Source organism: Callionymus lyra, chromosome 14, assembly GCF_982586985.1.
Source record: "Callionymus lyra chromosome 14, fCalLyr1.hap1.1, whole genome shotgun sequence".
In the NCBI taxonomy this organism is placed as follows: Eukaryota; Metazoa; Chordata; class Actinopteri; order Syngnathiformes; family Callionymidae; genus Callionymus; species Callionymus lyra.
The window spans coordinates 6041800-6067689 of record NC_141831.1 but is presented as its reverse complement, the minus strand read 5'-3'; the positions used below and the strand labels follow the sequence as shown (position 1 = coordinate 6067689).

General features: G+C 39.1%; 3 protein-coding genes across 4 annotated transcripts in view; 2 read left to right on the top strand and 1 right to left on the bottom strand.

Moving 5' to 3' along the window:
- Positions 1-3239, top strand: part of dclk1a (doublecortin-like kinase 1a) — a 61911-nt gene extending 58672 nt beyond the window's left edge. For both annotated transcript variants that reach the window (XM_087807017.1, XM_087807016.1), the window contains exons 14-17: positions 686-766; positions 864-965; positions 1032-1105; positions 1875-3239. In XM_087807017.1, the coding sequence (XP_087663143.1) occupies positions 686-766; positions 864-965; positions 1032-1105; positions 1875-1932 (315 nt within the window). In that variant the 3' untranslated portion in view covers positions 1933-3239. The remainder of the gene's footprint in view (positions 1-685; positions 767-863; positions 966-1031; positions 1106-1874) is intronic.
- A 3211-nt stretch (positions 3240-6450) lies between these two features.
- rfxap (regulatory factor X-associated protein) lies at positions 6451-10293 on the top strand. The gene is made up of 3 exons (XM_087807239.1): positions 6451-7061; positions 7780-7890; positions 9643-10293. Exons 1-3 carry the CDS (start codon positions 6642-6644, stop codon positions 9745-9747), a joined length of 636 nt encoding a protein of 211 aa, XP_087663365.1. The 5' UTR covers positions 6451-6641; the 3' UTR covers positions 9748-10293.
- A 1402-nt stretch (positions 10294-11695) lies between these two features.
- Positions 11696-25890, bottom strand: smad9 (SMAD family member 9). The gene is made up of 8 exons (XM_087807078.1): positions 25694-25890; positions 24479-24864; positions 20365-20580; positions 18665-18931; positions 16997-17107; positions 16719-16940; positions 13717-13973; positions 11696-12108 (listed from the first exon to the last, which is right to left on the bottom strand). Exons 2-8 carry the CDS (start codon positions 24672-24674, stop codon positions 11965-11967), a joined length of 1413 nt encoding a protein of 470 aa, XP_087663204.1. The 5' UTR covers positions 24675-24864; positions 25694-25890; the 3' UTR covers positions 11696-11964.

Here is a 25890-nt window from a genome sequence, read left to right as displayed (position 1 = left end):
TTATTGAATAATTGAATTTTTAAAAATTTGAATTAGTTTCTGATTACTAATTGAAGTCAATAATTCAAATATATAAAAGTTTAATTAGTTTTTATTTAATAATTGAATTTAATAATTTGAATATTAAAAATTTGAATTAGTTTCTGAATAATAATTGAAGTCAATAATTGAAATATTCAAAAGTTTAATTAGTTTTTATTGAATCATTGAACTCAGAAGAATTATCTTTCCCTTCTCTTATTAATAATTTGAATATATAAAGGTTGAATTAGTTTTTAATGAATAATTTAATTCAATAATTCGAACATTGAAAAGATTAATTCGTTTTTATTGAACAATTGAAGTCAAAAATGTGTTCATTGGAAAGTACAGTTTATTTGATTGAATATAATATAATCATTGAAATACTTTTAGTTGTTTAAAATGATTTATATTGTTTTACATAGAGTTTTATATTCAAATTCCAACAATTAAAAAATAAATGACCTGAACCGAATATATTTTAATTAGTAATCTTTTAAATTCAATTTAAAAATGTACAATAGTTCCACCAGTCAATACCAAAGAATACAAATTGAAAAAAATCTGGAATTTAGAAAAAGTAATTTTTTAATTGGCACTAGAAAGTATTTGCTTGTATTTTCTAAACAGTATTTAAAGAGTAATTTCATTGTCTCTGGTGCAGGAGCTGATCCGGTCCATGCTGGAGGTGGAGGTGGATCAGAGACACACGGCTCTGCAGGTTCTGGAGCATCCATGGGTCACGGTGTGTGTCGTCAAACATGTCGTCGTTGTTACGTTTGTGTTACGTTTGTGTTACGTTTGTGTTACGTTTGTGTTACGATGAAACCTGTCGCTCACAGGATGAGGGTCTGAGCGAGAACGAGCACCAGTTGTCAGTAGCAGGCAAGATAAAGAAGCACTTCAACACCAAGACCAGCGACAACAACGAGGAAGTCATCTCTGTGAGTATCTTCCAAAGAAATGTTTTATTTTCTCTTCTTTTCTCACGACTTCGTTCCTCCTCTCAGCTGGACGACAGCTTTTCTATGCAGAGATCTGGATCCTTGGATTTCTACCAGCACCCGGCCATGTACTGGATACGGTACGACACGTTTAAGACACTTTCATTTACTAAATATATACTTGAACTATTAACAAAAACAATTAACGGGTTAAAAAACGTTGACTTACGAGCAACGATAAAATAAACAGCCCAAAAATTCTAAATATTATTATCATTAGCGCCTAGCTTAATAGTTAGCATCTAGCTTAATAGTTAGCATATAGCTTAATAGTTAGCATCTAGCTTAACATCGTAATGTTTGATCTTTTTAATTTGCACTTTGTCATCCTTTGCCCTTTGTTCTTTTACATTTGAACTTTGTCATCCTTTGCCCTTTGTTCTTTTTAATTTGCACTTTGTCATTCTTTGCACTTTGTCATCCTTTGCTATTTGTTCTTTTTAATTTGCACTTTGTCATCCTTTGCAATTTGTCCTTTTTAATTTGCACTTTGTCATTCTTTGCACTTTGTCATCCTTTGATATTTGTTCTTTTCAATTTGCACTTTGTCATCCTTTGCACTTTGTTCTTTTCAATTTGCACTTTGTCATCCTTTGCAATTTGTTCTTTCTAATTTTCACTTTGTCATCTTTTGTGCTTTGTTCTTTTTATTTTTATTTTCCATCCGTCCATCCATCCATCCATCCATCCATCCATCCATCCATCCATCCATCCATCCATCCATCCATCCATCCATCCATCCATCCATCCATCCATCCATCCATCCATCCATCCATCCATCCATCCATCCATCCATCCATCCATCCATCCATCCATCCATCCATTGATGGGATCCTCTCTTTCTTCCAGACCTCCGCTCTTGATACGACGGGGCAGGTTTTCAGACGAGGACGCCACCCGGATGTGACGACACTGCCTTCGCAAAACGCTGCCAGACGTTGATCTCGACACGAAAACCCGCGTGTGTGGGCGGAGCCTCCTTGTAGCCTGCCCTCTTTTCACCATCTCTCTCTCTCTCTCTCTGCTGACCCCTGACCCCCCCCCACTCAGACTCTGACCTCCATCGGCTCCGCTAGCATCACCCCCCCAGCCCCCCCTCCACACCCCCCAGTGGGACATAGAAGGAAGATGGTCCGACTTCTTCCCTGAAGTCAGTCGAGGAAAAAAAACGTTTATTTCGGTGGCGAACTGTGACGTCGGGATGGTGAAAGTTCAGGGTTGAGGGGGAACTTTAACTCATCATGTTGCAGAGCTCAAGGAGCGAGAACGGGGCGACAGCAATAGACGCCCCGTCAGTGATGATCCGGGCTCCACATGGAAAAAAAAAGCTTCCTTTTCCGCAGTCAAACGAGGCAATATGGACCAAAACGTTCATGTTTTATTGAACCTTTTATCGTTTAGTCACCGCATTTTTATATGTCTTTTCCCTTCGAAACAAGGGCATGTTTTTGTTAAACTGGTACAAACTAAAAAAAATAACGGGGACAAGTGTGTAGAAATAGAGCTGGAACTTTTCCACGAGTAACGCTCTGTCTGAAGACGTGTTTTTTTTTTCTTAGAAAATGTGTTTAAAAAAAAGATTGTTCAGAAAAAAAAGAGAAAACAAACGCACTTGTACAAAAGGATTCTGTGTTGCCTTCCTGTATCGTTGGACTGCAGTTTTACTACGGTTTACATCGTGCAGATACAACAAATGGTGCATTCGTGCCCCTTTTACTCTGTTTGGTTCCTCGGCAGATACTTGGGTGCTTGTGTAGCAAGAGTTGGGTCATTTTTTTTACTCGATTTCACTCTCATCCGGATCTTTTATCCAAACGTGCACAAGTGGACAGAAGAAAACAACAAAAAAACACTTTCACACATGTTTGTTTTATGGTCCGGCTGCTTCTAGAGATTAGACACGTTTGAGGCGACGTTGTTCATGCGACTTCTTCTTCGAAGGTCAAGATACAAAAAAAACAACAAAAAAACAAAAGCGTATTCTGACTGAAGATTAAAAAAAAAAGAAGAGAAAATGCTTTGAAAACCATCACAGACGTCAGTAGCTTCTGTATTTAGAGCCATCTTCGAGTGGACAGTAGTACAAATACAGTGATGTGCTGCTCCTCCATCACACTCAGCTGCTCCACACTACGATCTGTGGCAATACAAATACATGTACCTCTGTTCAGCGATCGTCGGTAATGAGTATTAAAATGTGTTTTAAAAACATAACACTTGTGTATTTGTTCACGTAAGTGCAGTGAAACAAGATAGGAAACTAAAGCCTTTGTGTCTTGTTTTTAATGTCTTTACCTGAGCTGTGTCTCAAATCACATACTTGCGTACTTAAACTTAGTATTCTTAGTGCATAAGTGCGTCTCAATTGTTAGCATGTGAAATGTAGTGCTGCATACGCACTAAATTGTCACTAAAACGTCCACAAAACTGAGTATGGATCGATGGACACTTTCTACATTAAACTGCTCCATCTTAGTGACGTTGACGTTGTAAACGGAAGTTACGACATGTACATATATATATATTCATATACTTACAGGAGTATTTTCATCAGCAGTACGAGGACGACACATCTTTGCAGCTGATACCGGCGTAAATATCTCGCCAATATTTTGTTTCTCATATTTCTTGATCCAAACGTGCTGCCAGCAGGTGGCGATAGTGTTCCTACAGCTGGTTGAAATCATCCTTAAATAGTAGTAGAACATATTCGCCAGATACTATGCAAATACACGTTAGCATTTCCCTAATGTTTGTTGTGCTACTTCTACTTCCTGGTCATTCAAGGTAGCGGTAAGCTAGCGCCATTTTTAGGTTCAAACTTTCTCAAACTTGACTTATTTTCGTCGAGAATTAGTTACTAGTTAGTACGTACACTATCCTGATGCATACTAACCACCAGTGCACTAAGAGAAGTATGTGATTTGAGACACAGCACTTGTTTTAATGTCTGTATGTCACTTTAAAACTGTAGCGTTGTTTCCGAAAATCGCGCACTTTTGCACTTACACTTAATATTTTGAGTGCACAAGTGCGTCCTGATGAGTAGTGTGCGAAAATGTAGTGCACTATGAGCACTTATTGGTCAGAAACTAGAGTGTGGATCGATGGGCACTTTCTACCATCAACGTCCTCCATCTTGTTGACATAGATGAAGCTAAACTGAAGCTAAACTGAAGCTACGTCACTACAGCTGGTTGAAATCATGGTTAAATATTAGTAGAACATATTCGCCAGATACTGTGCAAATACACGTTAGCATTTCCCTAATGTTTGTTGTGCTACTTCTACTTCCTGGTCATTCAAGGTAGCGGTAAGCTAGCGCCATTTTTAGGTTCAAACTTTCTCAAACTTTACTTATTTTTGTTGAGAATTTGTGTACTAGTTAGTACGTACACTATCCTGATGCATACTAACCACCAGTGCACTAAGAGAAGTATGTGATTTGAGACACAGCACTTGTTTTAATGTAACTGTATGTCACTTTAAAACTGTAGCGTTGTTTCCGAAAATCGCGCACTTTTGCACTTACACTTAATATTTTGAGTGCACAAGTGCGTCCTGATGAGTAGTGTGCGAAAATGTAGTGCACTATGAGCACTTATTGGTCAGAAACTAGAGTGTGGATTGATGGGCACTTTCTACCATCAACGTCCTCCATCTTGTTAACGTAGATGAAGCTAAACTGAAGCTAAACTGAAGCTAAACTGAAGCTAAACTGAAGCTACGTCACTGATGTCTTCTGAGCAGATACCGACGTAAATGTCTCGAGAAAACACTCATTTGAACACAAAACAACAATAATAACACAATGAAACACAACTTAATCACTTGTTTCTATTGGAGACAAGTGTTGTCAAGTGTCAGTGATTGTGTTTCAATGACTGGTTACAATCATCGTTAAAAAGTAGTAGAAGAAGAAGCTGTCGAGTCATTTCCTGTTAGTGTGTAGCAGCAGAGTTTGATTTGAGACAGTAATACATGTTGAAATATGTGCACTGAACAAGTAAGTGCACTTAGAGAATTGAGACACAGAACAAATAGTGCAATACACATTTATTTTTAAGAAATACTTTATTAGATCCAGGATACATCTTAAAAAACACCAGCAGACGAACAAGACAGAAATTATTAATGCATGTCGATCTTTCTTAGTCACTTATCGATTATGTTTGGTAGATCTAGACTGTTGTTAGCAGCCATTCATTACCGTGGATATATAATACTTTTTAAATACTCTGTACTCTTCACTCCAGGAGGCCTCATGGCTACATAGACACACCACATGGTGTCAGACCAAAAAAGTGTTTTTTAAAAAGGGCAACGAATAAATAGTCTTAAGATTTTAAATACTAATGTCAATGTCGACCTCACACCTGGAAATGTGACTCTTCTGAGCTCCTGAACTCACCGGCAGGCATTACTAATCGAGCGGGTCAGACAGGTGGGAACGATAAAGCGAGTCAGACAGCTCAGGTTAATGTGTGTGGACAGTGACATCTAGTGGCGAAGATACGTTTTTTTTTTTATTACTCAAACACAAATCTTTAATACATAAAAACTAAAATAAAAGCATCAAATATATATAGATATAATACAATAACAACACCAGAGAATTTTTAATTAATTTATTTCACATTTGATCTTCATGGTTTTAAGGGTTTTGTAAATGAAATAAACTCATTATGACATGAAATCTAGAATTCACCCCTACTATATATTTGTAGATGTGAATAAGAAAATGATAGAACACAATGGTGATCGTATTATAAGTAACTTTGTGTGGACAGTGTGTGGACAGTGACATCTAGTGGCGAAGATACGTCTTTTTATTTTTATTCAAGTCATTAATACAGAAAAACTAAAATAAAAGCATCAAACTGTAGATATAATACAATATTAACACCAGAGAACTTTAATAAATTTATTTCACATTTGATCTTCATGTTTTTAAGGGCTTTTTAAATTAAAGAAACTCAATATGATATGCATGCAATATACAATTCACCTCTCTATATATTTGTAGATGTGTATAAATAAAGGATAAAACACCAATCATGATCGTATTATACGTAACTTTTCATAATAACATTCATAGCAACAGAACAGTTCCCCGCCTTCTTTTTTTTAAATATAAAAACGATTTGTAATAATAGAATAATACAAAAAAAAACAGATAATAATACGCTTTTAATACTTGGGGTGAAAGTCACGTGTGTCGTCAGACCAGGAAGTGACAGAATCCTGAAACATCATCCGAATGACAAAGATTGTCTTTAAAAAAAATATATATATATAAATATTTAACAGGGGGGTACAAAGTTTTCTCATATTGTGTTGTTGAATTTAAGTTATTTAATAAAAAATAAAAAAAATAAAATTGTAGGATGTGACGTCATTTGTATGCCGGAAATGGTAAGGGGGGAGTGTACGACAGCGGCTCATGTTTATAACGTAATTTTATAGAATTATATATTTTTATTTCAGTTCTAAACTTTTATCTTGTTCCACGGAGTGAACGTGCGTTAAAAATGTCCACATTATTTTCGTCCCGCGGCCGCAGGAGCTCGCGTTAGCCGCGGCTAGCATCCGTCAGCTAGCTTAGCATCCGCCATCATGAGCGAGGAAGACTCTTCCTCCGCCGGCAGAGAGTCCACGCTGCTGCTCACCAAAGACGGCCAGCGGTACTACGTCAGCAAGAGCGGGGTCCTGGACAGCAGGAACGTGGTGACCCCGCACGACCCGGACGCCATCGCCTCCTCCTACGACCCGGACGAGGCGGACGAGGAGAGCGATGTGGTGGACGCGTCCGACCCCCGCGACGGCGCCGCCAGCCCCGAGGAGCTGAACGACGAGGAGGCCTCGGAGGGCGACAGCGCCCCCAAACAGTGCACGTACGACGGCTGCACCGAGACCACCACGCAGGTGGCCAAGCAGAGGAAGCCGTGGATGTGCAAGAAGCACCGCAACAAGATGTACAAGGACAAGTACAAGAAGAAGAAGAGCGACCAGGCCATGTCCAGCGGGAAGCTCGACGTGAGTGGATCCGTGTTTGACGCTTTTAAAGAGGGATCGATTCCTGTGACACCAGTGTCATCAGGAAGATGATGTTTATACGATCACAGGGATATAAGAACCATTTCCCTGCGACACATATTAAGAAAGTTATGGACTTTTAAAATGTCAAAACTTGTTTACTATTTAGGTGAGCTAGAACTTTATTGACCCTCAGCAGGTCTCCTTCGGGAAATTGTTTTTTTTTCCAAATTATCCACAGCAAATACAGCAATTTTTCATAATAAATAATCAAAATAAAATATGAACAAGAACAAAGAGAAATAAAGAGAAAGCACACCCCATTTTCTTTTTTAAAAATGGTTGGTTTTAATCAATAAGTTCCAAAGTATTAAACGGAACGATTGATAAAAATAAGGATAACAAAAATGATCAAGGACAATAAATATTTTTCTAAAGATGAAATTTCAAGCAACAGAATAAAATGAAATCCTTCATCTATTAAACAATTTCCCGAAGGAGATCTTCTGAGGCATCAATAAAGTTTTTATCTATCCCTCTATTACTGCTTTTTTAATGTACATTTTCATAATAAATACGGTTGTACTTTGGTAGATTTTCTCATCACATATCGTGTTTTTACATTTGACTCGCCTTCCATGTAATGCAGGGAGTTCTGTGGAGTGAAAACTTGTTGTCAAACATTTATATAATGTGATGTTTGTGATGGTCGTGTCAGGATAACTCTGAGGAGAGGCCGGTGTCCGTCAACAAGCAGCGTCTGGGAGCCGTTGGTGATCGACCTGCTCGACCCTCCCTCATAGAACAAGTTCTCAACCAGAAGAGATTGGTGAGTAGTATTGTGACACGTGTGGCCAGAGTATTATTATTATTATTATTATTATTATTATTATTATTATTATTATTATTATTATTATTATTATTGTTGTCGTTGACGTCGTCGTTGCTGTGCACAGTATTACTCTGCGAGACAATGTAAGTAAGTAAGTAAGTAATTTTTATTTATATAGCGCTTTTCCAGACCAGGGTCACAAAGCGCTTAAACAATCAAAACAATACTCAATAAAGTATATACTTTAAAGATCAAGATAAAACTGATAACACAACAGGAGTTCCAGAAAATCAAGGAAAAGCCTGAACAAATAGAAACGTCTTAAGATGTTTCTTAAAGGAGTCGGTAAATCCATCAGTAGATTCTGATCCACAGACCTCAGAGCCCGAGCAGGGGTGTAAGTCTGGATCAGATCACTAATGGAAGGTCTGACCATGAATAGATCTGAAAGTAAGAACCAGAATTTTAAAGTTGATCCTGAAAGAAACTGGAAGCCAGTGAAGGGTTTTAAGGATCGGAGAAATGTGAGTTCTTCTACTAGAGCGGGTTAGAATTCTCGCGGCAGAGTTCTGAATCAACTGTAATATTACTCTGCGAGTCACTGTAGTATTACTCTGCAATATTACTCTGCAAGTCATTGTAGTATTACTCTGCGAGTCATTGTAGTATTACTCTGGTCTGGAAAAGCGATATACAAATAAAAATTACTTACTTACTTACTTACTCTGCGAGTCACTGTATAATTACTCTGCGAGTCACTGTAGTATTACTCCGCTAGTCACCTTAATATTACTCCGCTTGTCACCGTAGTATTACTTCTCTAGTCACCGTAGTATTACTTTGCTAGTTAACATACTATTACTCTGCTAGTAATCGTAGTAATACTCCGCTAGTCCCGGTAATATTACTCTGCGAGTCACCGCAGTATTACTCCGCTAGTCACCTCAGTATTACTTTGCTAGTTACTGTACTATTACTACGCTAGTAATCGTAGTAATACTCCGCTAGTTACTGTACTATTAATCCGCTAGTTATCGTAGTAATACTCCACTAGTCACAGTAATATTACTCTGCAAATCACCGTAGTATTACTCCTCTAGTCACCGTAGTATTACTTTGCTAGTTACCATACTATTACTCCGCTAGTCACCGTAATATTACTCCGCCGGTCATCGTAGTATTACTGCGGTAGTCACTTAAGTATTGCTTTGCTAGTTACTGTACTATTACTCTGCTAGTCATCGTAGTATTACTCTGCTAGTCATCGTAGTATTACTCCGCTAGTCATCATAGTATTACTTTGATAGTTACCGTAATATTACTCTGGTAGTCACCATAGTATTACTCCGCTCGTTACTGTGATGTTACTCTGGTAGTCACCAGAGTATTACTCCGCTAGTTTCCGTAATATTACTCCGCTAGTTTCCGTAATATTACTCCGCTAGTTTCCGTAGTATTACTCCGCTAGTCCCCTTAGTATTACTCTGCTAGTCAACGTTGTATTACTCCGCTAGTCAATTTAGTATTACTTTGCTAGTTACTGTACTATTACTCCGCTAGTCATCATAGTATTAATACGCTAGTCATCTTAGTATTACTTTGCTAGTTACCGAAATATTACACTGGTAGTCACCGTAGTATTACTCCGCCAGTTACCGTAATATTACTCTCCAAGTCACCGTAGTATTACTCTGCTATTTGTAGTATTTCTAATTTTTTTTCTTGTGTAAAATGTTGTGTTTTCCTCAGTCGCTGCTCAGGAGTCCAGAGGTCGTCAGTTTCCTGCAGCAACAGCAACAGGCGCTGGCGAGTCAGAGTCGCAGTTTATCGCAGCAACAGTTCCAGGGATGTTGAGTGAAGTGTTGCTTCATCAGGTCGTGATGAAAGAAAAACTCCTTAAAATGTCTCTGACATGTGGAATAAATATCAGTGTCATCAGAATATTACATTCAAACATGTTTTAAATTGAAATCTTATATGTTTTTAGGCATTTATTTATTTTTAACAACGTAATTCAAAGCAAACATTTCTCACTGAAATGTTGACTTTTATTGTAAACTTTAACCATTTAAATAACTTCTGCTGACACTGACATCAAACACATGAAACCAGTGAACCTGTCAATCATTTGAGCTACTGACGTGTTACGACATCTGTTGACTCTTTATCTTCTTATGAAGAAAGATTTGATTCGCTTGATGTGATTTTTATTATTATTGTTGTGAAGTGTTTTTGACGCTAGAACGTGTAGCATTTGAAGTTTTTATATTTATTGTTCAACATTGCACTAAAACAACTGTGACATGAAGTGAAGCTGCCAGAGCTGCAAGAGCAGAGAATGTATTTGTGTTTACAACATGTTTGTTTATTACTCGTCATTATTAAATACAAAAGCACAAACTCTTGACTTCCTGTTTGACTGTTTGACTTCCTGTTTGACTGTTTGACTTCCTGTTTGACTGTTTGAATTAGTTTAATTACTAGTCACCATAGTATTATACTATTACGCTGGTAGTCACCGTAGTATTACTCCGCTAGTTACCGTACTATTACTCCGGTAGTCACCGTAGTATTACTCTCCTAGTTACTGATAAATTACTCCGCTAGTTACTGTAATATTACTCCGGTAGTCACCGTAGTATTACTCTGCTAGTTACTGTAATATTACTCCTGTAGTCACCGTAGTATTACTCCGCTAGTTACTGTAATATTACTCCGGTAGTCACTGTAGTATTACTCCACTAGTTACCGTAAAATTACTCCGCTAGTTACTGTAATATTACTCCGGTAGTCACCGTAGTATTACTCCGCTAATTATCGTAATAATACTCTGGTAGTCTCCGTAGTTTTACTTTGCTAGTTATCATAATAATACTCCGGTAGTCACCGTAGTATTACTCCGCTAGTTACCGTACTATTACTCCGGTAGTCACCGTAGTATTACTCTGCTAGTTACTGTAAAATTACTCCGCTAGTTACAGTAATATTACTCCGGTAGTCACTGTAGTATTACTCTGCTAATTATCGTAATAATACTCTGGTAGTCTCCGTAGTATTACTCCGCTAGTTACTGTAATATTACTCCGGTAGTCACCGTAGTATTACTCCGCTAGTTACCGTAAAATTACTCCGATAATTACTGTAATATTACTCCGGTAGTCACCGTAGTATTACTCCGCTAATTATCGTAATAATACTCTGGTAGTCTCCGTAGTTTTACTTTGCTAGTTATCATAATAATACTCCGGTAGTCACCGTAGTATTACTCTGCTAGTTACTGTAAAATTACTCTGCTAGTTACTGTAATATTACTCCGGTAGTCACTGTAGTATTACTCTGCTAATTATCGTAATAATACTCTGGTAGTCTCCATAGTATTACTTTGCTAGTTATTGTAATAATACTCCGGTAGTCACCGTAGTATTACTCCGCTAGTTATCATAAAATTACTCTGGTAGTTTATCAAAACAAATTATTGAAGTAACTTATTCAATAAATACAAATTTAATCCATCAATACATAATTAATTGAATTCAATTATTAAAAAACAAACAAAAAAACATGAAACATTTAAATCAAATAATTCAACATTTGAAATGTTTAAATGAAACCATTAACTATTCTAATGTCACTGATGTGAGTAAGTTGTGTGTAAAAATACTTTTAGAACAATAAAACATGAAATGATCAGCAAATATCTTCTGATTGAAACAAGCTCTCCTATTGGATCATTTATTTGATCGCCCGAGCAACGCTCTTCTCTGATTGGTCCATTCAATGGTTTAAATAAAAAAAGTTGACAATTGATCGTAACAAAAACCAGTTTAATCGCACAAATGGAAGCAAACGTTACACACTCTACACAACTGAACACACACGTACCTACAAAGACACTCGTTTGAAACGTTCAAACCAACAGGAAACATTTTTAATGCAAATGAACATTTGAACTGAGATGATGGTGACGTCATCTGAACAAACGACCACTAGAGGGCGGCATTTGATTGACTCGCGTCGGTGGTGAACAGAAGGTTTAAAATACAACGAGTCCAGTGGAGGTGGCGGCGGGTGTTAGGACACCGAGGAGATGGGGTTGTGCGGGGAGCCCATCTGGGTGAGGACCTTGTCCAGCCACTGCAGGGGCCCGTGTAGATGCACCTCGATCCAGCAGGGGGTGCTAGTCACGTCCTGACGGTGGTATTCTGCGCCCCAGCCCTGAGGGAGAGGAAGAAATGGATTTTTAAACTAGATATAAATTATTAAAAAAATATAAAAGGTTAGTTTAAACCAAGATGGATGAAAATAATCCATAACTTTCTTGACTTTTTAATGAAAAATATCCTTTTTTTAAAGGAAAAAATGTAAATAAGTGGCACGAAAATTACATTCTAAAGTATATTTATATAAATATATATAAATAAATTAAAAAATGTAGAGTAAACTAAATAAGAATAATATGTGACATATAAATATAAAATAAATTATGTGTAAATCATACATTTAATGCTTAAATTTGTACATTTAAATATACATTTACAATTTATATAAATACAATGACAAATATAGTGAATAAAACAAAAGGTCAGATTAAAGAATAAAGTAAATATAAGATCATTTAAGTGGATAAAAGGTGGTTAATAATAGTTTTTTCTATGAATCATAATAAATGATGCAGGGACAGGTGTGTGTGGTCAGAGACACGAGTGCAGGTAAATGACAGGTGTGTGTGGTCAGAGAAACTATGCAGGTAAAGGACAGGTGTGTGTGGTCAGAGACAGGAGTGCAGGTAAAGGACAGGTGTGTGTGGTCAGAGACAGGAGTGCAGGTAAAGGACAGGTGTGTGTGGTCAGGGACAGGAGTGCAGGTAAAGGACAGGTGTGTGTGGTCAGAGACAGGAGTGCAGGTAAAGGACAGGTGTGTGTGGTCAGAGACAGGAGTGCAGGTAAAGGACAGGTGTGTGTGGTCAGAGACAGGAGTGCAGGTAAAGGACAGGTGTGTGTGGTCAGAGACAGGAGTGAAGGTAAAGGACAGGTGTGTGTGGTCAGAGACAGGAGTGCAGGTAAAGGACAGGTGTGTGTGGTCAGAGACAGGAGTGCAGGTAAAGGACAGGTGTGTGTGGTCAGAGACAGGAGTGCAGGTGAAGGACAGGTGTGTGTGGTCAGAGACAGGTGTGTGTGGTCAGAGACAGGAGTGCAGGTAAAGGACAGGTGTGTGTGGTCAGAGACAGGAGTGCAGGTGAAGGACAGGTGTGTGTGGTCAGAGACAGGAGTGCAGGTATAAAGACAGGTGTGTGTGGTCAGAGACAGGAGTGCAGGTAAAGGACAGGTGTGTGTGGTCAGAGACAGGAGTGCAGGTAAAGGACAGGTGTGTGTGGTCAGAGACAGGAGTGAAGGTAAAGGACAGGTGTGTGTGGTCAGAGACAGGAGTGCAGGTAAAGGACAGGTGTGTGTGGTCAGAGAAACTATGCAGGTAAAGGACAGGTGTGTGTGGTCAGAGACAGGAGTGCAGGTATAAACCAGAGACAGGTGTGTGTGGTCAGAGACAGGAGTGCAGGTAAAGGACAGGTGTGTGTGGTCAGAGACAGGAGTGCAGGTATAAACCAGAGACAGGTGTGTGTGGTCAGAGACAGGAGTGCAGGTAAAGGACAGGTGTGTGTGGTCAGAGACAGCAGTGCAGGTAAAGGACAGGTGTGTGTGGTCAGAGACAGGAGTGCAGGTATAAACCAGAGACAGGTGTGTGTGGTCAGAGACAGGAGTGCAGGTAAAGGACAGGTGTGTGTGGTCAGAGACAGCAGTGCAGGTAAAGGACAGGTGTGTGTCGCACCTTGACGAAGCTCATGCGTATGGTGCACATCTTGGTGAGCTCGTACACGACCTCGAAGCCGTGGTTGACGGACTGCGCGAGCAGCTGCGCGAACAGCTGGTTGTTGAAGATCTTCAGGCTGCAGCCGGACGGGATCTTACAGACGGTCGTGGCGTGGAAGCCGTGCTGGAAGTTACAGTTGCGGCTCTGAACGAAGATGCTGCTGTCGCTCAGGCACTCGGCGTAGACCTCGCCGCCCACGTAGTACAGGTGCAGGCCTGGGAGGACGCAAGTAATACTACAGTGACTCGACAGGTAATACTACAGTGACTCGACAAGTAATACTACAGTGACTCGACAAGTAATACTACAGTGACTCGACAGGTAATACTACAGTGACTCGACAAGTAATACTACAGTGACTCGACAGGTAATACTACAGTGACTCGACAGGTAATACTACAGTGACTCGACAGGTAATACTACAGTGACTCGACAAGTAATACTACAGTGACTCGACAGGTAATACTACAGTGACTCGACAAGTAATACTACAGTGACTCGACAAGTAATACTACAGTGACTCGACAGGTAATACTACAGTGACTCGACAGGTAATACTACAGTGACTCGACAGGTAATACTACAGTGACTCGACAAGTAATACTACAGTGACTCGACAAGTAATATTACAGTGACTCAAAAAGTAATACTACAGTGAATCGACAAGTAATACTACAGTGACTCGACAGGTAATACTACAGTGAATCGACAAGTAATACTACAGTGACTCAAAAAGTAATATTACAGTGACTCAAAAAGTAATACTACAGTGAATCGACAAGTAATACTACAGTGACTCGACAGGTAATACTACAGTGAATCGACAAGTAATACTACAGTGACTCGACAAGTAATATTACAGTGACTCAAAAAGTAATACTACAGTGAATCGACAAGTAATACTACAGTGACTCGACAAGTAATACTACAGTGACTCGACAAGTAATACTACAGTGACTCGACAGGTAATACTACAGTGAATCGACAAGTAATACTACAGTGACTCGACAAGTAATACTACAGTGACTCAAAAAGTAATACTACAGTGAATCGACAAGTAATACTACAGTGACTCGACAAGTAATACTACAGTGACTCGACAAGTAATACTACAGTGACTCGACAGGTAATACTACAGTGACTCGACAAGTAATACTACAGTGACTCGACAGGTAATACTACAGTGACTCGACAGGTAATACTAAAGTGACTCGAAAAGTAATACTACAGTGACTCGACAAGTAATACTACAGTGACTCGACAAGTAATACTACAGTGACTCAAAAAGTAATATTACAGTGACTCAAAAAGTAATATTACAGTGACTCAAAAAGTAATATTACAGTGACTCAAAAAGTAATACTACAGTGAATCGACAAGTAATACTACAGAGACTCAACAGGTAATAATACAGTGACTCAAAAAGTAATACTACAGTGACTCGACAAATATATTATGTTAACTAGCGGAGTAATACTACAATGACTCAAAAAGTAATATTACAGTGACTCAAAAAGTAATACTACAGTGACTCGACAAATATATTATGTTAACTAGCGGAGTAATACTACAGTGACTGGCCAAGTAAAATTACTGTAGCCGGCGGAGTAATATTATAGTGACCCTCCGTGTAATATTACGGTAACTAGCGAAGTAATACTACAGTGACTCAACAAGTAATACTACTGTGACTCGACAAGTAAATTATGTTAACTAGCAGAGAAATAAGACAGTGACTCGCAGAGTAATACTACAGTAACTACAGAGTAATATTACAGTGACTTGACCAGTAATATTACGGTAACTACAGAGTAATACCACGGTGACTAGCAAAGTAATACTACGGTAACATGGGAGTAATACTATAGCGACTCGCCAAGTAATATTATTGTAACTGGCGGAGTAATACTATGGTGACTCACCAAGTAATATTACTGTAACTTGCGGAGTAATACCACGGTGACTCGCCAAGTAATATTATGATAACTAGCGGAGTAATACTACAGTGACTCACCAAGTAATATTACTGTAACCAGCGGAGTAATACTATGGTGACTCACCAAGTAATATTACGATAACTAGCGGAGTAATACTACGGTGACTCACCAAGTAATATTACGATAACTAGCGGATTAATACTATGGTGACTCACCAAGTAATATTATGATAACTAGCGGAGTAATACTACAGTGACTCACCAAGTAATATTACTGTAACCAGCGGAGTAATACTATGGTGACTCACCAAGTAATATTACGATTACTAGCGGAGTAATACTACGGTGACTCACCAAGTAATATTACGATAACTAGCGGAGTAATACTACGGTGACTCACCAAGTAATATTACGATAACTAGCTGAGTAATACTATGGTGACTCACCAAGTAATATTACTGTAACCAGTGGAGTAATACTATGGTGATATTACTATATTTGGCGCAATATTACTTCAAAGACTAGCGGAGTAGTACTACAGAGACTCACCAAGAAATATTACCATAACTAGCATAGTAATACTACGGTGACTCACCAAGTAACATTACTGTAACCAGCGGAGTAATACTATGGTGACTCACCAAGTAATATTACTATTTATGGCGGAGTATTACTACAGAGACTAGTGGAGTAGTACAACAGAGACTCACCAAGTAATATTACAATAACTAGCGGAATAATACTATGGTGACTCACCAAGTAACATTACTGTAACCAGCAGAGTAATACTATGGTTACTCACCAAGTAACATTACTGTAACCAGCAGAGTAATACTATGGTGACTCACCAAGTAATATTACTATATCTGGCGGAATATTACTACAGAGACTAGCGGAGTATTACTACAGAGACTAGCGGAGTATTACTACAGAGACTAGCGGAGTAGTACTACAGAGACTCGCCAAGTAATATCACGATAACTAACATTTGAAACGTTCTTCAATATTCCGAAACCCTGCGAACCTTTGCCGATGTGTCGTCTCGTGTGCTCGATGGTGGAGTTCCTGTTGACGTTGGACAAGAGTCCGAGGCAGAAGCGGTTCTTGTTGTTGGACGGGTCCGTGAATCCGTCCACCAGGACGCTGCGGGACGAGGCGTGGAAGGTCTCGCCGACCCGGTTGTTGAGCTCGTAGTAGGCGATGGAGCACCAGTACTCGGGCTCCTCGTAGCACACCGGCCGCAGGTCTGGACGCAGAAGTTGTTGTGGTAACTCGGCGTGACATCATCAAAGCGCGACGTACCTGTGTGCGGCGCTGAGAAGGTGAGTTTGGGAGTTTCTGTGGATTCTCTGGACTTGACGTCGTCTTGAGGACTGGACTCCATCATGCTGTAGGGAGGAGGCGGAGTCTCGGCTGCACACGTCCAACGATCAGAGTTATTATGGGTTTTATTTTGGTTATTTTCTAAAATGTACTTTTAATGATCAGTTTGAAATATTTTTAACATGTAGCATCACATGCTAATGCTAACGTTATTTCTTTAAATGTATTTTTTAAAGTTACTCTGACTTCTGTCTTTTAAGAAACATAAACGACAGCAATTAAAATAATAAAAACATAAAAAAAACATCAAAAAAAGTGATGATGGAATGAAAAAAGTCCAATTAATCCATAATTAAGTGTTTGATTTACAGGTTTAAGTTAATTTATTTAAACATTTAACTCCATTAATAATATGTTTGTGGCAAAAATATATAAGAAAAACTATAAATATATATAGTTCTTAACATTAAATAGAATTAGTAACTATAGATAATACTTTGTTTATCTAGTTAACTTAAAATATGAGAAAATAAATGTTGAAAAAATAAACAATAAACAAGAAAAGCAGAATTACAGAATAAAACATTTATGTTAAAATAAAAATTAACAAAATATTTTGAGTAAAAATCATAAATTGATGGATTACATTCATTTTTGTTACTTAAGCCATAATATTACTTGATTAATTATCAATAATAAATATCATTAAACCATTAAACTAAACATTTGTTTGTTGGTTTTGATGCATAAAAATAAAAACTTACAAAATAGAAAAAACATTCCAACGTAAAATAAAATAAAAAATGTATTAAGATTAACTTTGGATTATGGGTCAAGTTGACCCGAAGGCTTGAAAACAAAAGAGTTTGACCTTGACCTAGAGACAACACAAGGGATACCACAAACACATTTGTTTTCGGGTCACCTTGACCCAGAGGCAACACAAGGGATACCACAGACACCTTTGTTTTCAGATCTTCGGGTCACTCTGACCCAGAGACAACACATGGGATACCACAAACACATTTGTTTTCAGACCTTCGGGTCACCTTGACCCAGAGACAACACAAGGGATACCACAGACACCTTTGTTTTCAGACCTTCGGGTCACCTTGACCCAGAGGCAACACAAGGGATACCACAGACACATTTGTTTTCAGACCTTCGGGTCACCTTGACCTAGAGGCAACACAAGGGATACCACAGACACCTTTGTTTTCAGACCTTCGGGTCACCTTGACCCAGAGACAACACAAGGGATACCACAGACACATTTGTTTTCGGACCTTCGGGTCACTCTGACCCAGAGACAACACATGGGATACCACAAACACATTTGTTTTCGGGTCACCTTGACCCAGAGACAACACAAGGGTTAAGGCATAAGATCATCAAGCAAAAATAAGAAAGAGAAAAAACTAATTTGTGAAAATAAATGTAAACAAAATATGCAAATTGTATTATATTCAAATATTTTTGTAATAAGATATAAATATATTTTTTCACTTCAATCTTTCTGAAGGTCAATGAATCGTAAACATGACAAATATCTTCAAAATAAAAGTCTAAAGTTATATTTAATAGAAATAAAAAACACAACCTTTGACCTCAGGGTCCTTGATTTTCAAAATAAAAGCTCGGACTCACCGGTGATGTGATAGGGGCTGCCGGGCTCGGCCGCGCTGTTGGGGGAGTCAGGAAAGCTCTGCGAGGAGGGGGGGGAGGGAGCGAGGGAGGAGGAGGCGGGTGAGCAGGAGGTGAAGGAGGCGCAGGGCAGCGCCGCAAAGGATTCTGGGTAAGTGGCGTTCTGTGGCATCAGAGGCTCGCTGTGCAGAGACGTGTTCCTGAACTTAGCCAGGAGGCTGTGCTGAGGGTTGAACTCACTGTGGCGCGGGACCAGAACCGGAGGCAGAACTGAGGGAGGACGACACGGGTCAGAACTGAGACACGGGTCAGAACTGAGACACGGGTCAGAACTGAGACACGGGTCAGAACTGGGACACGGGTCAGAACTGAGACACGGGTCAGAACTGAGACACGGGTCAGAACTGGGACACGGGTCAGAACTGAGACACAACAACACGGGTCAGAACTGAGACACGGGTCAGAAGTGAGACACATCAACACGGGTCAGAACTGAGACACGGGTCAGAACTGAGACACGGGTCAGAACTGAGACACAACAACACGGGTCAGAACTGAGACACGGGTCAGAACTGAGACACGGGTCAGAACTGAGACACGGGTCAGAAGTGAGACACATCAACACGGGTCAGAACTGAGACACGGGTCAGAACTGAGACACGGGTCAGAACTGAGACACATCAACACGGGTCAGAACTGAGACACGGGTCAGAACTGAGACACAACAACACGGGTCAGAACTGAGACACGGGTCAGAACTGAGACACGGGTCAGAACTGAGACACGGGTCAGAACTGAGACACGGGTCAGAAGTGAGACACATCAACACGGGTCAGAACTGAGACACGGGTCAGAACTGAGACACAACAACACGGGTCAGAACTGAGAAATGGGTCAGAACTGGGTCATGGGTCAGAACTAAGAAACGGGTCAGAACTAAGAAACGGGTCAGAACTGAGACACGGGTCAGAACTAAGAAACGGGTCAGAACTGGGTCATGGGTCAGAACTAATAAACGGGTCAGAACTAAGAAACGGGTCAGAACTGAGACACGGGTCAGAACTAAGAAACGGGTCAGAACTGGGTCATGGGTCAGAACTAATAAACGGGTCAGAACTAATAACGGGTCAGAACTGAGACACAGGTCAGAACTAAGAAACGGGTCAGAACTGGGTCATGGGTCAGAACTAAGAAACGGGTCAGAACTAAGAAACGGGTCAGAACTGAGACACGGGTCAGAACTGAGACACAGGTCAGAACTAAGAAACGGGTCAGAACTGGGTCATGGGTCAGAACTAAGAAACGGGTCAGAACTGAGACACGGGTCAGAACTAAGAAACGGGTCAGAACTGAGACACAACAACACGGGTCAGAACTGAGGCACGGGTCAGAACTAAGAAACGGGTCAGAACTGAGACACAACGTCACGGGTCAGAATAAGAAACGGGTCAGACCTGAGACACGGGTCAGAACTAAGAAACGGGTCAGAAGTGAGACACAACAACACAGGTCAGAACTGAGACACAACGTCACGGGTCAGAATAAGAAACGGGTCAGACCTGAGACACGGGTCAGAACTAAGAAACGGGTCAGAAGTGAGACACAACAACACGGGTCAGAACTGAGACACGACGTCACGGGTCAGAATAAGAAACGGGTCAGACCTGAGACACGGGTCAGAACCGAGCCAGGGTCACACTCACCCGGGGTCTCCACGCGTCTGTAATGGTACGGATTGATGCAAATGTCCTTCTGTTTGGATCCGAAGGGAAACTCGCAACATTCCAGAGCCTTGAGCTCGTGGTGCGACTGCAGGTCCGGCCAGCGCCAGACCCGGCAGTAGATGACGTGAGGAAGACCCTTCCTGTGGGACACCTGCAGACGCCCGTCCAGGGAGCGAGGGATGGTCACGCACTTACCTGAGAGAACACACCTGGGATCAGCTGTTAGGTACGACGAGATTAGGATTATTTTGTCTATTCTTGGAAAATATCAGAAGATTTAAAGGATTCATGAACAAATGTATTGAATTGAGAAGAAGATAAATAATTAAAATTGTACAACTTTTAGAGTTGTGTGTACACCTGTTTTAATTGTGTGTACACCTGTTGTAATTGTGTGTACAATATTTTTAATAATGTTTACACATGCTGTCATTGTGTGTACAACTTTTAGAATTGTGTGTACACCTGTTTTAATTGTGTGTGCCTGTTGTAATTGTGTGTTCACATGTTTTAATTGTGTGTACAATATTTTTAATAATGTTTACACATGCTGTCATTGTGTGTACAACTTTTAGAATTGTGTGTACACCTGTTTTAATTGTGTGTGCCTGTTGTAATTGTGTGTTCACATGTTTTAATTGTGTGTACAATATTTTTAATAATGTTTACACATGCTGTCATTGTGTGTACAACTTTTAGAATTGTGTATACACCTGTTTTAATTGTGTACGCCTGTTGTAATTGTGTGTTCACATGTTGTAATTGTGTGTACAATATACTAAATATTGTTTACACATGCTGTAATTGTGTGTACAACTTTTAGAATTGTGTATACACCTGTTTTAATTGTGTACGCCTGTTTTAATTGTGTGTTCACATGTTTGTTTTGTGTGTACAATATACTAAATATTGTTTACACATGCTGTAATTGTGTGTACAACTTTTAGAATTGTGTATACACCTGTTTTAATTGTGTACGCCTGTTTTAATTGTGTGTTCACATGTTTTTTTTGTGTGTACAATTTTGTTTAATTGTGTGTACACCTGTTGTAATTGTGTGTACATTTGTTTGTATTGTGTGTACACCTGTTGTAATTGTGTGTACAATATTTTAAATAATGTTTACACATGCTGTAATTGTGTGTACAACTTTTAGAATTGTGTATTCACCTGTTTTAATTGTGTACGCCTGTTGTAATTGTGTGTTCACATGTTGTAATTGTGTGTACAATTTTTTTTAATTGTGTGTACAGCTGTTGTAACTGTGTGAACATTTTTTAGTAGTGTGTGTACACCTGTTGTAATTGTGTGTACAATATTTTAAATAATGTTTATACATGCTGTAATTGTGTGTACAACTTTTAGAATTGTGTGTACACCTGTTTTAATTGTGTCTAATTTTTTTAGTATTGTGTGTACACCTGTTGTAATTTTGTGTACAATATTTTAAATAATGTTTACACATGCTGTTATTGTGTGTACAACTTTTAGAATTGTGTGTACACCTGTTTTAATTGTGTACGCCTGCTGTAATTGTGTGTACAATATTTTAAATAATGTTTACACATGCTGTAATTGTGTTTACACTTTTTGGAATTGTGTATACACCTGTTGTAATTGTGTGTACAATTTATTTAATTGTGTATACACCTGCTGTAATTGTGTGTACAATTTATTTAAGTGTTCGTACACCTGTTGTTATTATGTGGAACAATAATGGAAAAATAAAAGTATATAAGACAATTGAAATAAACATTTTGATACAAAGTTAAAGATAGTAGAAGTTAATAATAATAGTTTTAAAATGAATATTTTATACTAATTTAAAAGTATAAAACAGAAAACAAATGAATTGTAAATATTTTGTAGAAACATTCATGAAATAAATCTATTAAAAACAAGGTTTCTATGTTATTTCTGCTGCTGCTGTGAAAACTTGTTAAACTTCCGTCACACGAGCGTCTCAGACGTTCACGTCGAGTTCAAACCTCTGAAGCGTCGACACTCGTCTTCATCTGGGATTTGATCGGGATTTTCCCGACGCAGGGTTTTTCCGATCAGAGGCTTTGATGCGACGAGTTTCAAACTGTTACCGTCGACGCGAGATTTAAGACACGAGCAGCAGAAACTGAAGGTTTTGATTGACATGTTTTTACACCATTTTAAATCATGTTGAATTATTGTGAGCTTTTCATTAATTTAATCCTGTTGTAATTATGTGTACAATATTTTAAATAATGTTTACACCTGCTGTAATTGTGTTTACACTTTTTGGAATTGTGTATACACCTGTTGTAATTGTGTACGCCTGTTGTAATTGTGTTTACACTTCTTGGAATTGTGTATACACCTGTTGTAATTGTGTACGCCTGTTGTAATTGTGTGAACAATTTTAGAATTGTGTGTACACCTGTTGTAATTGTGTACGCCTGTTGTAACTGTGTGAACAATTTTAGAATTGTGTGTACACCTGTTGTTATTGTGTACGCCTGTTGTAATTGTGTGTACAATTTATTTAATTGTGTATACACCTGCTGTAATTGTGTGTACAATTCTTGGAATTGTGTATACACCTGTTGTAATTGTGTACGCCTGTTGTAATTGTGTGAACAATTTTAGAATTGTGTGTACACCTGTTGTAATTATGTGAATATTTTTTAAATTGTGTGTACACCTGTTGTAATTGTGTGAATTTTTTTTTAATTGTGTGTACACCTGTTGTAATTGTGTGAACATTTTTTAAATTGTGTGTACACATGTTGTTATTGTGTGAACATTTTCAAAATTATGTGTACACCTGTTGTAATTGTGTGTACACCTGTTGTAATTGTGTGTACACTTTTTGGAATTGTGTATACACCTGTTGTAATTGTGTACGCCTGTTGTAATTGTGTGTACAATTTATTTAATTGTGTATACACCTGCTGTAATTGTGTGTACAATTCTTGGAATTGTGTATACACCTGTTGTAATTGTGTGAACAATTTTAGAATTGTGTGTACACCTGTTGTAATTGTGTGAACATTTTTTAAATTGTGTGAACATTTTTTAAATTGTGTGTACACCTGTTGTAATTGTGTGAACATTTTTTAAATTGTGTGTACACCTGTTGTAATATGTGTACAATTTTAGAAGTGTGTGTACACCTGTTGTAATTGTGTGAACATGTTTTAAATTGTGTGTACACCTGTTGTAATTGTGTGAACATGTTTTAAATTGTGTGTACACCTGTTGTAATTGTGTGAACATGTTTTAAATTGTGTGTACACCTGTTGTTATTGTGTGAACATTTTCAAAATTGTGTGTACACCTGTTGTAATTGTGTGTACACTTTTTAGAATTGTGTGCACACCTGTTGTAATTGTTTTACAATTTTAAGAACTATGTTTACAACTGTTGTAATTGTGTGTACAATTTTTTGAATTATGTATACACCTGTTGTAATTATGTGTACAATTTTAGAAATGTGTGTACACATGCTGTAATTGTGTGTACAATTTTTAGAATTATGTATACACCTGTTTTAATTGTGTGTACAATTGATTTAATTGTTCGTACACCTTTTGTAATTATGTGTACAATTTTTTAATTGTGTACAGCTGTTGTAATTTAAGTGTATAATTTTAGAATTGTGTGTACACCTGTTGTAATTGTGTGTACATTTTTTTTTAATTGTGTGTACAATTTTTTTAAATTGTGTGTACACTTTTTTTTTAAATTGTGTGTGTACCTGTTGTAATTGTGTATACATTTTTTTTTTCAATTGTGTGTACACCTGTTGTAATTGTGTGTACATTTTTTTAAATTGTGTGTACACTTTTTTTTTAAATGTGTGTACACTTTTTTTCAATTGTGTGTACACCTGTTGTAATTGTGTGTACAATTTTTAGAATTATGTTTACACCTGTTGTAATTGTGTACTCGTTGTTGAGCCACAAATGTAACATTTAATTAAATATTTAATCTTCTGGCCTAAAAACCTGTGAGCGCACACACACACACCCACACATACACACACTTACAGACATGCACGAGCACAGGCACACACGCACACACACACTCACACACACACACACACACTAGAGGAACTCACTGGGCTGACCCGGGCAGCTGAGCGCTCTCTCCAGCTCCTCCATCGCTCCCTTCTTCTTCTTCAACTTCTTCACCAGAGAGTCCACCGCCTTCTCCGCCCACTTCTCCTCCTCATCCCCCTGTTTCCAGCCCAGCAGGCGCTTCACGGCCGGGCTGGTGAAGGAGAAGAGGGAGGTGATGGAGGTGGAGGAGTTCATGATGGGATGCTCACGAAATCTGGGGTTCAAAAACTTCTCCCAGGAGGAAACAGGAAGTCAAATAATAAGTATCCTGGACTTTTGAGGGGTCAACGGCTGGAAGGAAGAGACCTCCCAACCCCTGGAAAAAAAATCCCCGTGTTCAGGGGGGCGGGGGGGACGTGGTCCAGAACCTTCAGGTCCAGTTCATCTGTCAGGGAAAAAAAAAAAAGAAAGAATGAGACGAGAAGATTCTGCTGCTGCTGCTGGAAACATGAGATGCTGGAGTCACAACAATAAGGAATGTCCTCTGTTCCTAGGATCGCTGCACTGACGCCCAGGAGCCGAACTGTCTGGCCAGAACACATCACAGGACAGGAGGGGGAGCCGGGGAGGGAGGGCGAGAGAGAGGGGGAGAGGGCGAGGGAGAGAGAGAGAGAGAGAGAGAGAGAGGGAGAGAGAGAGAGAGAGAGACGGTTCTCTACCTCCATCTATACCTCAGAAAGTGAGTCTAATCCCTGTTTCATCCTCTCTTGACATTTCATTAGGAATGACTTTTGGTTACACATGTGACAGTGAGGGACCCACAATGACCCACAATGACACACACACACACACACACACACACACACTGCAGCATCCAGTCTGGCGTCACACAGTCTGCAGGCTCAGATAGGCTAATTACCTAATGCTTTATCACCAGGACAGCCCCTTTCCCGACAGACCGTAAACACACCAGCCTCCTCTTGGACTCACGCGCACACGCACGCACGCACGGACTCACAACAAAACAGGGCTCACCTGTCACTCACCTGGACGACACCAACACTATCAAATATAAAATCAAAATAACACAAAATTAAACCCCCCTGAATATTTAATAATAGTACAAATATATCTATATGTTATTGCGTCGGTGACGTCACAACAGGATTTAAAAAAAAAACGCTATTTAACGTGAAAGTAAATAAAATAAAACACTTATTTTTAAAACACGAGAAATAAACATAAGTATTAATAAAAAAGTGTGTTTTCCTCACCTGTGTGTTGACAAGCGTGTGTGTGTGGAGGGTCGCAGGTTCGACAGGTCAACTGTGTGTTGCTGGAGGTGTGTGTCAAGTGTGTGTGTGTCAAGTGTGTGTGTGTGTCCACGCGTGCCGTCGGCCCGGGTGTCAAGGCGGCGGCAGTACGGCATCACTTCCGGTGGCTGCGACTGAAATTGAGTTACAAAATAAAA

Coding starts and splice junctions, on each gene's coding strand:
- smad9 (XM_087807078.1), bottom strand. CDS start 24,674: ATGAACTCCTCCACCTCCATCACCTCCCTCTTCTCCTTCACCAGCCCG. Junction 20,581..24,478: donor CAGCTGCCCGGGTCAGCCCA/GTGAGTTCCTCT, acceptor GTGTTCTCTCAG/GTAAGTGCGTGACCATCCCT. Junction 12,109..13,716: donor TACGCATGAGCTTCGTCAAG/GTGCGACACACA, acceptor CCTCTCCCTCAG/GGCTGGGGCGCAGAATACCA.
- rfxap (XM_087807239.1), top strand. CDS start 6,642: ATGAGCGAGGAAGACTCTTCCTCCGCCGGCAGAGAGTCCACGCTGCTG. Junction 7,062..7,779: donor TGTCCAGCGGGAAGCTCGAC/GTGAGTGGATCC, acceptor TGGTCGTGTCAG/GATAACTCTGAGGAGAGGCC. Junction 7,891..9,642: donor TTCTCAACCAGAAGAGATTG/GTGAGTAGTATT, acceptor TGTTTTCCTCAG/TCGCTGCTCAGGAGTCCAGA.